Genomic DNA, 14,789 nt, shown 5'->3' on the forward strand with positions numbered 1-14,789 from the left:
CCATTGGAATTTTATAGGACTGGTTATCTTCTGGGAAAGCTGCAAAACGGAAATAATATTTTGTCTACAGGGTGTTCAGCTAAAGGAGACAATAGAATTTTCTATTGAAGAAAGGAAGGGACTGAACGCAAGTTTTTGTTCCTGAATAACAATAATCCCTGCAGAGTTACTAAACTTCTGAATTAGAACGTTTCAGCAGCGGAACAAGAGGAAATTGGACTACAACTTGGAAAGAACAATGGGGGGAGTTTTATTAAAGATTTGAAGTTAAATGTCTTAAAAAATAACTATAAAAAGAAAAAGCCAGCAAGGAGTTGGGGGAAATAGGTGATTTATGGACTTTAAGAATTCCAGGCAGATAACATGGTTTGGTGGTCAGGGGGAAATTAAACCGGGGACAGGGGGGGGAGAACTAAAATCCAAAGGCTTGTCAACTTTTTTTTTTCTGAACTGGCTCTTTTTCACCTATTATACTTTTTATTTCTTATTTCTTATATTTCTATTGTGTGGGGTGTCCTTATTTTTTAAAAAAAAGGGAAATTGTGGAATGAAAATGGGGTGGGCCCTGGGGAGAGAACTTTTGTTTTTTATTAAGGGTATTGATGAGGAGTGTATAAATTTTAAATTCGAATAATGGTTTAAACAAATTAAGTTTTAATTAGAACTGAGAGCTTGTGGAGCCAACAATATGAAAGGGGAATATGGTAGGGGTGGGGGAAGGGGGGAGTCCCGGAAAGTGGATCTATGAAAATAAGGCTTTGAATGTATTTTAATCTTTACTTTCTGTATCTTTGAAAATCTTAATAAATATCATTTAAAAAAAAAAAAATAGATACAGTATGGAGCCAACTGCAATTGTTTCCTGAAAAAAACTTATCACACCTCCTGAAAATTAAATAAATATGGAGATTTGTTTTTAGAGGGAAGCTATAACTATATAAAAGTTTGCCATCCTGGGCTAATTTGTAGGGAAGGATGGGATATAAACTGAATAAATAAATAATGAGAATGAGAACATTTATATGTGTTGTTAATTTTATTTACTTGATGAGGGGTTGTTGGTTTTTAATACACAATTGTGATTTATGTTATTTCAGAGCCACCTGTTCCCATTGCACCACCTCAACTGTCATCAGTTGGAGCGACATATTTATGGATACAGTTGAATGCTAATTCTATCAATGGAGATGGACCTATTATTGTGAGAGAAGTAGAATATCGCACTTCAAGTGGAAGCTGGTATGATATACAACCAGTGGATTCCACAAGCTATAAAATTGGACACCTGGATCCTGACACAGAATATGAAATTAGTGTGTTACTCACTAGACCAGGTGAAGGAGGGACTGGATCTCCTGGACCAGCTCTTAAAACAAGAACAAAATGTGCTGGTGAGTAAACCTTTATATAGCTGCAATTCTAGTTCCCAGTGTATTTCTATCATGTTTTTTAAAATCCTGGATGACTTTTGCTTTGAAGCCAAATTAGTACTAGCAGTTAGTAATCCTGAAAGTTACCTATGGCAGGCATGATCAGGCTAAAGATAAGCACTTGTAATTCCCATTGATTTCAGTTAGAGTTAAGTATGTGTTTAATACTTAAATCAATTACAAGTTAAAGAGCTAAACTGCTAGGTTGTGTTTTATTTTCAATTTGTTTATTCCTTACAACTTTGGGCCTCAATGTCGTGCAGATGGATTTGTTAAATGTCTCTCCATGGAATGAAATAACAGCAAATAATAGGCATTAATTATTTTTTGTAAAGCTGTGAAAGGGCTCTCTCCTTGTACATAATCATAATTCCAACAACTACTAACTGGAGGAGCATGGGGGTACACAAGGGGTGTGACTACAGCCATGGAAGTTGTCTAAATTTAAGCAGAACTTACCATTAGCATGAAGAAAGGGAAAACTACACTCGCCCTCTAATTACAGTGACATGACTTGTTACCAAAGGTGCAGACACTCAGGTACAAATTCACTCTTAAAAACATTGGATCAAACATCAGCTATAAGTGATAAATATGGAAAGGCCTTGGGTTGGATCCAAACTTAGTTAGATTTAAGTCACACTAAAATCAGTGGGATGAATTAAGTTATGCCTAATCTGTTCCATTGATTTTAATTGAACCTATGTTCAGCTAACAGCATAGATCTAACCCATAGACTCTTCCATTGTAAATAATTGGTGTTAGCCTTTTTGCCTATTAAAAAAAATACAGATGAGAGCTTTAGTAAAACCATCCTGGGTGAGAGAAGTAGAATTGTTACCATTACATAAAACTTGGTATTATAGCACACCTAGTAGATAAGCAGCACACTAAAGATTGTAAAACTTACTGTTCTTCCCTCTTAAATTCCTTTTTGAGAATGAAAGATAGTTATTGTTTCATATCTGATATTTCATAGAATCATAGAGTTAATGCTGGGATGGTTTGCCCAATGGGGGGCTCAAACCCATAACCCTGAGATTATGAGTCTCGTGCTCTACCGACTGAGCTATTGTTTACTTTTTGTGAAAAAAACTTGAGTATGCTTAGATGCATATGACCACAAAAACTATTTGTATGGTCTCACTTAGATTCCTGCTCCAAAATTTCTTCTCCATTGTCAAAGAGCAGAGGGAGAAGTGAGCAATGCAATTGGTCAGGAGATACCCTAGTCTTCCCTTTGTTGTCTCACATAACTCCACCTATGCTTAAGAATGTTCTACAGAGTAAGCATGCTGACTTAGAAGTACAATTAAATTCAGTGGGGCTTATTCCCCATTGGTAAGAGGGTATAGGAGTGTAGCCTTAGGGTGCAGCCCTATGTGTTATATGAGATTAAACCTCATTCAACACAATAGGACTTGCTCCTGAGTAAACATGTATAAGAATATACTTTTCAAATGGTTAAAAAGTTTCATAGGCTGCTAATAATAAATCAGTGAAACTACTTAGCGGTGAAGCTATGCTTTCTCAAATATGCACTGTAGAATTGACAGAATGGGTAGTCCTTTAAGAGATGAATCATTGTGCCTTTTAAATTGTGGTGATAATTGTATGCTACAAGCTTGTTCCCTTGGGGAAGAGCAGACCACTTTGAGACTCAAAGCACTGAAAGAAGTTGCGTTTTTTTTAATTTTAATAGTTCCCTGAAATACTCTTTTTTCCCCTTTTTTTTCTTTTTTGGCCAGGCACAATGAGATTCAAGTAAGTTAGAACATTCTAGCACTGATAAATAAATGTACCTATAATTACAATGCAAAGAAAATAAAGAGAATGTTCTCCAAAAGTAGCTGTAAAATTCTCAGAGAGCTGTTTACATATTGTTCGTGAAAATGCTTTATGCTGTGTTATGAAAAAGTAGAGCCCTGCGTATTGGGAAGGGAGGCATGTTGCAGGCTAAAGTATAAGTATAAAGTTTCCATCTCAAATTATACTTCCATAACTTGCATGTTTCTTGCTGAAATATTCAAATTCAGATATATACAGCTATGAATGTTTTCAGATCTACGCTATGCATATTTGCTCAAAAGTAAGTCCCGCTGTGTTCAGGGGGACTTATTCCCATAAAAGTAGCCAAGGACTTCCATCTCTGATTGTGAAATATGTTCAGTTTCTAGAAGACGTGTACAGGTCTTGTTGTAGCAACTGCAGGTCATAGGCAATCTCCCTTGCCCATGCAAATCTATTGCCAGCCAAGCGTTGTTTGCTTTCTCCCTGATCCCTGCCTGTCACAGACTTTGTGTGGATGTGGGTCCAAACACAGATTGGCTTAGAAAGGAGCTGAGGCTGTCTAGAAAAGTTCACTGACGAGTAGGTACATATGGCCAAACCTTTTCTTCTTTTATCTGAGTAGCAGGCAAGCACTGCTTCACAGGACGTTGCTTTATAAACTCATGCAGGGATTCAGATTTATACTTCAGAAATTGTAGAAGCTTTACTGTATGCACATACCTACATAGCAGGTATGCTGGATCACAGCTACAGTTTTACCTTTGAGGAAGGTAAGTATGGCCTATCCCTGAAACTGACTGTATTAACTGTTTGAGGTGGAAACGAAGATGGTTTTCAGGCATTGTTTAGTGTTTTCCTGCTTGTATCTTGTCAGACCAGTATTGTCGATGGTGACTGGCAGATGCTTTTCAGCATTTCCCATAGAGCAAGGTTTCCCAAACTTGGGTCTCCAACTGTTTTTGGACTACAGTTCCCATCACCCTTGAGCACGAATCCTGGTAGCTAGGGATGATGGGAGTTGTAGTCCGACAACAGCTGGAGACCTAAGTTTGAGAAACCCAGCCATGGAGGAAACAGAATTGGGAATAATTTGGGAGTGGCATTCCATACTCTTGTGCTAAAAAAGGTAAAGGGACCCCTGACCGTTAGGTCCGGCTGCAGACGACTCTGGGGTTGCGGCGCTCATCTCACTTTACTGGCCGAGGGAGCCAACGTACAGCTTTCGGGTCATGTGGCCAGCATGACTAAGCCGCTTCCGGCGAACCAGAGCAGCTCACGGAAACGCCGTTTACCTTCCTGCCGGAGCGGTACCTATTTATCTACTTGCACTTCGTGCTTTCGAATTGCTAGGTTGGCAGAAGCAGGGACCGAGCAACGGGAGCTCACCCTGTCATGGGGATTTGAACCGCTAACCTTCTGATCGGCAAGCCCTAGGCTCTGTGGTTTAACCCACAGCGCCACCTGTGTCTTGTGCTACTCCTGTTCATTTCCATGAAACTTTCATAGGAAAACTCCCAGTAGATTGTTCCAGTTCTCAAATACCAACCCAAAAGTACCAGTCCCCACTACAAACAAACACACACACACACACACACACACACGGGGGGGAGTTATAGATTCATTTATTAATTACTACTTTAAATATATTGTAATATTAGTATGCTAGCCTTTTCTTAACTTTAGAATAGAATAATATATTGAAAGTAAGTGAGGCTTGTTAATGTTTTTATACTAATTTCTGCAGAGTGATAAAACAGATTAGTTCCATTGTTCTTTATTTTGACATTTATAAGTGCTGCAGTGTTTTTTAAATCAACCTTTATAAAAGTTCTGATGTGCTTCAAAATGATTTGCTCAAAATTATATGTACATTAAAAGAATAAAACTTTCTTACAATCAGGATAATTTCAGAATAGAAAATGTGTAGCTAAAATGCGCTAATAAAAAAGACAGCTAATTGGGGTATTAGGAAGACACTTCCATTTTTAACACAGAATTGGAAACTGAAAATTCTGCATGCCTGAAGCTCACTGACCTAGAATAATTTAATGTAATTTACTGATGTCTTATCCTGTAGCCATTTAATTTGCAGAAAAATGTCTCTAAAGTAGGAAGCATATTAATTTCATGTTGACTTATCAGCCTTATTTGAAATATTCTGTGCTAATCAGCCTTCCCCTCTTTTAGCACTTATTTGCAGGTAGTAATGTTTATATTCTTTTGCTTCGACTTCCCTACTTATGTGAGCAGTTATAAATAATTGAATTTGTAGATGCGCTTGAAGAATGTAACATACTTAGAATTGCTTCTGCCATTTTTACGTAATTGCTGTTTGTGACCGGATAATGGGCCACCACAAGAGGGGTGGTGTATATGGATAAATGCTCTTGCAAACATAAGTTTGTCATCCAAAATAATGTTTATATGAAGCAGAAAATACATTTTTGATGCAAAATAAATTAATTGAATTATAGTGCATAATTGCATTAGTGTCACTACTGGTGTTATAACTAATTCTATTAGGAGAACTTAGAAGCAAATGTAACTTACCGATAGGATGTCTAAACAGGAAATAACTCTCTCTCTGCATAATGTTTTTGCAGAATCCAAAGTATACCTCCAGACACAAATTGTAGCCTTTTCAGACCCTTCCCATCGGTTGGGTGCGTGTTGCTCCCGGGAGGGAGGAAGGAGTCAATGGACACCGAGGGTTGGTTCAGAGAAAGAGTTTATTTCTTCTTTCCGGATAGCAGAAAGGCACTGCGCGATCAACAATAAATAGCTGTAACCTGCAAATCCTAGACATAAATATGTTGAACTTATTGGGTAGTAAAATATTGGGTTCTATCTGATCTCTCTGTTCATAGCAGCAATTTTAATAAACTGCCCTTCTCCTGCAGGCCTTTTCAGAGCTCCCAATGGGTTCCCCAATCCTTTGATTTAGAGGATGCAAGATGATGCAGAGGCAAGGGTGATTCAGTGAAAATCTCCTTGTTCATAGAAGCCCCCACTGGATTGAAGAGCCTTCTGATACAACCCCTTTAGAGTAATGACAAGCAGTAATAACAGAATCTTAACTGCAAGAAAGAGGATTATCCCACAATCACCAAATGCTCAGTAGAGTTAAACTCTACTTTCTAAAGTGTTGTTTCACTGTGTATGTCTGCGAGCACTTGTTCAGATTAATCACAGTTCCACCTGGTTTGGATATAAAAAAAGAGAAGTACAGTCAGTGGCGTAGCGTGGGTTGTCAGCACCCGGGGCAAGGCAAGTAATTTGCACCCCCTAACCCGTGGATTTTAGCACTCGAGTCTCGAGCGCGCCCCTCCCCAGATGTTGCGCCCGGTGCGGCCGGCCCCCCTGCACCCCCCACGCTACGCCACTGAGTACAGTAGAGTTCCATTAGCATACCAATAAAACCTAAATAGATCCTAATCATCTTGGGAGACAAAGTAGACCCTTGTATCAGGGATAATAGCATTTCTAATAGAAACCAGTGTGTGCGAAATTATTATTATTCTGCAGAAATCTCTTTATTTTAGACAAATTCTAGGTAATCTAAATGGGGATGTGTCTCTGTCACTTCTGGTAAAGGATAGTGGTGCTTGGGGTACCTTTGTACCCCAGCCATTATTTGTGCTGGCCATTGAACCTCTGTTACATGTGAAAGACTTGAGTGAGTTGTCAGTTTCTCACTTTGCATGGCTTTGGGGGAGACACAGAAGTGGCGGGAATCCCTCTCCAAAGCATAGAACAGGGTTTGCCAACCTTTGGGGACACGTTTGCAATCTGGAGAAGCTGGACACCACACATATACAGCACAGCCAAGCACACATCATAGTCTATACAGTTAGTTACAATAGAATGTTTTTTCCAAGCCCAATTTCCCTTGGGGAGAGGATCCTCTGGGTTCCATGGAAGGCCTCTGAGGATACCTGTGCACCTGTGAGCACCACATTGGTGATCACTGGCCTAGTGCAGGGTGAATGAAGAACTCTGTACTTTCACTGACTTGTAGAAGACTCAGGGGTTATTCTCTCACTGTGCACTAAGCATTGGAGGACAGATAGAATCAGACTGCAAAGTGAGAGACCGACATCCACAATTTATCCATGGTCTTGATTTTTCATATTATGCTTATTCACAAATGCTGTTACCAGGCAAAAAAATACCAGCATAAATAATAATTTGAAGGCACTGATGAGGTGTTTAAGGATAACTTTTTAAAAAAACTGTAATCTTTAGTCTCTTTTTCAGTCTCCGTAACTTGAACAAATTTGGCAAGAAACTTTTAACAGGTATCCATCTAGCTTCATTGAAAATACATTAATAGAAATGCTAGGTATTCAAGATCATACAGATATTTCCCCCCCTTCTTACATTCCCAAGCGGGTTGACAGTTGTGACAGAATTGAGAAAACAGGGAATCCACTGCAGAGTTGACATTCTCATCAAGGACTTATCCAGGGAAGAAATGATTCTATATCCAGTTAATGTGATATATTGACTCAGCGTACATTAATTTGCCATAAATCCAGGCAAAATCAATCTCATTTAAAGAAGGGCACTGACTCATTTAGGGTTTCATAAAAATATCAAAACAGACGAAGATGTATTTGGGAAGATAAATTCAGGAAAAAAAGAATGTTACCACAGTTTAGGCTATTTGAGAATAACCACTGATTCTATACACAGTTATGCATTGATATAGTTTAGAACTATGTCTAGTGCTGCTCTGAACTTTCGTTTTGAGTCAGTTTTTTACTTGAAAGTTGTTATTTTGGGGGTGGGCAGAGGAGGTTCCATAAAAACCAGTGATAGGTACCTTTTGTACCTTGGCAGATAGGCAGTATATAAATGAAATAAAAAATAAATATGCTTGTGTTCTGAATTTCATTGTGCTGTTCTGTGGGTAATCTCTTCCCCCACATTCTCCTCCACCTGTCATCTGGTTTAAGCTACAGGCAGACACATACCATATTTTTCCATGTACAAGACTAGGGTTTTTCCCTTAAAAATAATGTCAAAAATTAGGGGGCGTCTGATACTCAGGGCCATCTCCCCCCATTTTCTTAAACCTGAGTCCCCAAAAATAGAGGGCGTCTTATACATGGGGGCGCCTTATAGATGGAAAAAATATGGTAATTTAATTAATGAATTTTGCACAGCAATTTAATTAAAATTTGTGCTTGTGCACATCAGTGACCTGTAAGGGGGAAAAAAAACACACACACACAAAGTGAAAACTGGCATACATGGCAATCTGAATGAAGTCTGGAACAAAAAATGGATGAATGGTAGAATGCTAACTCATTGGTGCTGCTCCACAAAAGAGGTAATTCAGAGTTTTAAATATGAGGGTGGGGGATTTCAAATGTATCACAAGAATTATTGAGGGGTCTTTGTGTACCTGTGTTCGTGTTTTTTCCGCAGCCATTGTTCCCTGAGTTTGCTGGCATTTTGTGCCATTTTTTTTAAACTGAAAGTACTTGTTCACAGAATTATACTAGCTACTCAAAGATCATGTAGTGAACAGGGTGACAAAACAGGGAAACATAGTGAGTCTAGTCTGGTTACATCATAAGATTACTGATAGCAAATGAAGCCCTTCCATTGCCCTTGAGAAAACATATTTCTATTGCACAGGCATCTAGGCTGTTATTTCTTTACTTGTTTCACTGGCAGTTCCATTATCCACCTGCATTGCATGACAAGACTTTCACCCTCATCTACTTGCATATATTTGTATATCATTTAAAAATAGTTTTGAATATGATATTTGTTTATTTCAATTTATGAATCATTTCCCATAAAGTATCTTGAAACAATTTCACAATAAAACATCAACAAGTAAAATAATAGCACAGTGACATACATAAAAACAATATCTGAAGATTCAAGTTTCTGTTCTTTTTCTTTGGTACAGCAACTCAATATCTTGTGGCAGGACATCTTGGGGATTAAAAAATAGCTGTCTATTTTGATAATAACAGACTGTTTTCAAACTCATGTGAAAGACTGAGGCTTAACTGTTTTTTAAGATTGAAAAATTCTGGATAGTTTACTTGTATTCTCTGTAGAACCCCAGACAGAATTTCACTGATGTTATTGTTACATGAGAGGATATTGATGTACCTCCAGAGTGTACAATACATCATTATATAACTGGCAATACTTGGTTTAAAGCAGTTCACAAGTAGGATATAAAGACACCACATCCATGGTTTGGAATGACATGATAGAAACTAGTCTGCTGTGGAATAATGCTTGTCACAAACCCATCAGACAAAATTCAGGACATTGTATTTCTCCCTCAGGTGCCATGAAGCCCAAGTCAATAGTTTGTTAAGCTTTAAAAGTTTGCTTTTCTTTGATGGAACCACATTGATGATCTGCCTTTGCTTAAAACTTGCTTTTTGGTTGAAAATGAAGCTTTAAAAATAGCCCAAGGGATTCACTCCCTTTTGAGCAACAAACACAAAATGGCTGCTGTATTAGGATTTCATTGCCTCCGCTGTGCAGGCTTATAAAGGAACTGTAACCAAACTGTACTGACATATATTTCCCGTATAACATTAAATGACTAGCAGTTTTCCTTACAACAGTGCAAATATAGTCAAATTCTCTGTGTGTGCATGCACACCCATGCAATTACATGTATGTGCACGCGCACACACATTTAAAACATAATAATAAAATAAATAGTCCAGTTTCGCATTGAGCCTACATTTTCAAACCACTCTTTTTATAAAACCATCTATAGCAACTAACTTGAAGGGCATGAGTCCCAGGAGTCTCTTAACTTTTAGAGCCTGTTAACAGAGAACGCTGTGTGTTAACCCTAAATGCATATAAACAAGAGGGGGGAAAGTCACTTTAGATGAACTCTAAAATTTCAATGCAAGTATAATACAATCTCTGTGAGATGATAATGCATTGCGGTTACTAATGCTGCCAAGAGCACCTTTATAACCTTGCTGGAAAATGCAGTATTTTGGTACTCTGCTGGAATATTTTTGCAGCAACATCTAGTATTCTGAGCTGAGTTCAAGGTTTTCCAAAGAAAATGTGTCCTTTATGGCTCCTTTGAAGAATTACTTACAGAGCAATCCTAACTCTGGCAGGGGAGCAATGGGACAGAACAAAGCGGTGGGTGGAGCTTTTGTAACTTTGTACCCAAGTGTGTTCCTGATATCATCGAGAAGACCAGGGAAGGTGGTGACCATTCCAGAGCCACCACTGCAGCCGAAATCCTGCTGCTCACACTGGCCAGAGTGGAAGGCAGAAAGATGGTTCAATCAGTATTTTTCACAGGCATAGCAGAGAAGCCAGGAGTGTTCCTATCTCCAGGAGTTGGTCCAATATCAGATTCAGTGGATCCTTAGGTGCCCTGTTTTAGGGCCCACTGCTGGTGGCAGCATGGCCTCTGCTCTGCTTTCCATAACAGTAGTCATGGCATCTGCATGAATGAGAATGTCGCTTTACTCTACCCTTGGTAATGGGAACCAGGGATAAAGACTGTGGCTTTATCCCTGTAATCCCACTTCCTAGGGAGTAGCCCAGCTGAACACCCTGGATCTTCTTAAAGGGTAAGCATGCATATGATTGGGTTGTTTTGCTGCAAGTGGAACAGATCTGTAAAATACACAAGCACTGCGTGCAGTCATCTATTATTTGAATATCCAGTGAGAGTGACAGGAAAAAAGTTTTTGACTGCATAATGAGATTCTAGTTTTGCTGTTCTTTTAACAGCCACTATCAGATCGTCCTCCTACATACAATGGAAATTGCAGAGTATTTGGTATTTACAATAGGAAGTCTGTAGTTCAGCCTCATTCAATATAAAATAGATGTGTAAGAAATCAGTAAAAAGGTGCTGACACACTGTAAGGAAATTAAGGCCTGACAAAGTAAGGTGAGGATGTGTCAGATTGTTAAATATAAACGGCTGAAAAGACTGCACTATTAGTGAGTATAGGCTGTTTATGGAAGACAGAGCAAAAAACAAAATCCCTCTCTCTTTCTCTCTCTGTGTTTCTCTCTGGATTTTAGTCACTTGCCACACAATATTTTTTCAACATTTTTGCAGATTTCAGGTCTTGATATATTCTTCCGTTTCAGTCAGATGAGATCCATTGAAATTAATGAACATGATAACTTAGATTAATTCATTTCAATATCGCTACTCTTGGTAATACTTAGTTGGATTATTTCCAGAATTATTCGTTAAGTAATTTTTTATAGAATTGTAAAGTTGGAAGGGACAACAAGGGTCATTTAGTTCAACCCCCTGCAATGCAGTAATATTTTTGCCCAATGTGGGGCTCAAACCCACGACCCTGATATTAAGAGTCTTGTGCTCTACTGACTGAACTATCCCAGTAGTATGTTGCATCTTGCTGCATTTTCAGTAGAAGTACATTATGATAGAATGATTCATGCCAGGACTTCAAGCAGTATTATAGCTGTCTTGGAGCATTTGGATTCGGTTAATATACATACTGTTTTCAGGTAGTTCTTGTTGTGACATCATTATCCCTAGAACTCAAGTGGAAGATATGAGTGTTTGGTGTTTGTATTGTAACAGTATTCAATTTTAGTCCTGGATTTTCTACATAGAAACAAATTACTAGTTAAATACCTTATGTCTCAGATTTTTCTGTTATTCCCTCAACCTGATAATTATTTTTCTCTGTTCCTTTGTTTTGCAGAATTGCTGTAGTTAGCATTTACAGTGGCTCCATTTGCTGCCTTCTTAGTCATGACAGTATAGTTAACACTTTATGGACTTAAGAACAGTCAGACATTTCAAGCAGCCATGTTGGTCCTTTAGGTGGTGGTAGAGAATCCAAATAACTGTAATGGCCTTCATTTTATGACCCACTAAAAATCACAAAGGAGTGAGCAAACTTCAAAGCAGCCCTTCAGCACAAAATTTTCTACCCATTTTTGTGCATTTCTCCTAATATATGAATTTTGTATGTAATTTTGCCTAGTGTACACATATTTGCAAGCAATTTCCCCATATGAATTTTTATACATTATTTTCACTAATCATTCCATTTATGAGGACAGTTTCGTCTAACATCCATGTTCTTTTATATAATTTGGGTTGCAGAATTGCATTGCAAAGTTTAGAGAGGTGTGAATTTCAAAGACTAGTTTCATTTTGCTTGCCTATTGGTTCAGGAAGTGCAAATTAAGTAGGTTTGCGTTAAAATACGAACAGAACAATTTCCCCCCTATCCCTGCGTATGGATACATATGGCTATAGCTATTCACTGTTAAATGCAGTGTAGAACTCTGCATTAAAGTTAAAGAAGAGCTATTTTCAGACAGCTTCCTTGTTTTCAGCTTCTCCATCTAGACTAAATTGGGAAATGTTTTTATACTGATACTAGTCTGTATATATTGCCTAAGTATATTTTTGCCCTAGGTAAAGTTTTCTCTGATATTATTCACCCTTTATGTGGCATTGCAGTAATGTAATACCATGAATCCAGAGAAAAATTGTCAATTACAGATATTCACTCCCATGCTCTGGTAGCCAACCAGTGACTGAGAGAAAAAAGCTTTGCTCATCTATGTCCTTCGCATTTCATTTCCAAGAGTGGAGTTTCATCTGTAGAACTCATTCTGATAAGCTCACTGAACTGCAGAAATTGTCTCCTCTCAGTAAATCCGCATTTACACATGTTGTTTAGTGCATCCACCACTGACTAAATCATAGTATGAAAAGGGCATAAAATTTGTACACGACAGCCTACAGAGTGTGTATAGTTCCTGACCCCAATCACTGCCTTAGCAAAATGGCCTACCCCTGATAGATAGGGATGTTGTAGTCATAATGAAAAATTGTTGCTCAGAGGCTTTCTAGCTATTTCCTCACTGCCTCCCCCATTTCATTGTGTGCCTTGGGGGAAGGAGATTAAATACATTTCTCAAACCATTGGATAGGGTGTGTTAAATGAAGTTGTTTTGTTGCTTGCATTACTCTCAGGGTTTGTAAACATGGAAATATAACAAAAAATAAAGGTCTCACATGTATAGGGTTACTTTTTGAAATTTGCCGAGTAAAAATGTCACCTTCTTTGATCCCAGAGGTAATTAGTATTTCCATTTTAAAAATGGACAGGTTATAATATTTGACCCTTTTTATACATAAATGATCCACATAGCTCTGCTGCAATCCATATACTATTTATTCCTATTAAATTCATGTTAACATCACATTATTTAATATGAAATAAATCAATAAACAAAACTAATGTCAATCTGTATATCAAACATCTGCTTGCATCACTTGTTTGAGAAACCTGGATGGCTTTCTTAACTTGTGATGGACTCTGTGTTTATGCCCAAGAACCACTTGTGGTATCTGTAGCCCTGTTCATATGTGAAGAGAGTCCATGCTATGACTGGGGATAGGGCCATGCTGCTAACCATGCCTTTGGTACATTGCTGCCGGCTTGGACCTGCTCCTGATATCTGCATGTTGAGCAGATGTTGAAAGGAGCTTGTGTGTTTTGCCTCTTTTTAACACTGGGTTGAATTGGGTGTTATTCTCCCCTGGATCGTTGGCCCTGGGGGTATTTGGGAGCAAAGTGTGCAAGTTCTGCCTTCTGTGCCACCAGGCAACATGTGTAAAAATCCAGTGCAAGTAGGCAGTCAATATCCCAGATGAAATACACATTTGAATGTGCACTGACATCAGAGCTGGGACAGTCGTCCCAAGTGGGATGGCAGGCTGGAGGAACTCTTGTTCTCCATGATGCATGGGTGAGTTATCTGGATAAGATGCAGATCTACCAATAAGTACAAGTGTGTTGTGATGCTGAGACACTAGGTTGAATCCAGACTTTGCCTCCCTTGAAAGAAAGGGCTCTTTTAGCCTATGTAAAGCATCTGATTCAGCTGAGGAATTCTGGTGGTGGGATGGTAGAAGAGACTTTTTGTTGTTGATTTTCCCCTACTTCCTATGTTCTCGAAACTTCTGTTCTCAGTAGTTGGGGAGCCCTCCGAAATAGCCTGGGAGATGGCATGAAGATTGCAGTGGGAGAAGGATGGGCAAAACTTCCTTCTCACTTAATCCCCTAAGTGAAATTCCATTCTGGACATACTAATAACAGCAGTAGGAAATCCTGGATACAACCCTCTACACTTGGGAAAATACTCTTGGTTGAGACTGATTCAGCTGCTTCCAGGAAAACAAAAACATGTTTGTTTCCTTTGAAATCCATCTAGGTGCAGTAACAAAGATAAAGCTTAGCATTCTTTTCCCCAGGCTAGAACTTATAAAGTGTTTCTTTTAATCTTGGCTACCAAAGTAGGTATCGTTCAAGAAAATTTTATCTCCTTGTTGGAAAAGGAGAAGGCAATATTCTTGGCATACAGCATTGTCCTAGTTTTATTCTACTTGGCATCCCAGCAAGAATGATTAGTTCAGGATACCAGCACATATGAGCTTGATTAACCAAAGAATTCAGATACTGCCTGGCAAAAATGTGTGTCTGTTAATACATCTAATTTTTCTACTTGGCTACCCTCCCTGAAGGTTTCTTGTAACTT

The 14,789-nt window shown here is 38.5% G+C and overlaps 1 protein-coding gene across 12 annotated transcripts in view; it reads left to right on the top strand.

The window, feature by feature from the left end:
* Nucleotides 1-14,789, top strand: part of PTPRM (protein tyrosine phosphatase receptor type M) — a 412,807-nt gene that overhangs the window by 177,498 nt on the left and 220,520 nt on the right. For all 12 annotated transcript variants that reach the window (XM_081014113.1, XM_081014108.1, XM_081014114.1 and 9 more), the window contains one exon: nucleotides 1,098-1,391. In XM_081014113.1, coding sequence (XP_080870239.1) covers nucleotides 1,098-1,391 — 294 coding nt within the window. The remainder of the gene's footprint in view (nucleotides 1-1,097; nucleotides 1,392-14,789) is intronic.

This window comes from Podarcis pityusensis, assembly GCF_964106645.2.
Source record: "Podarcis pityusensis genome assembly, chromosome: 7".
NCBI lineage: Eukaryota > Metazoa > Chordata > Lepidosauria > Squamata > Lacertidae > Podarcis > Podarcis pityusensis.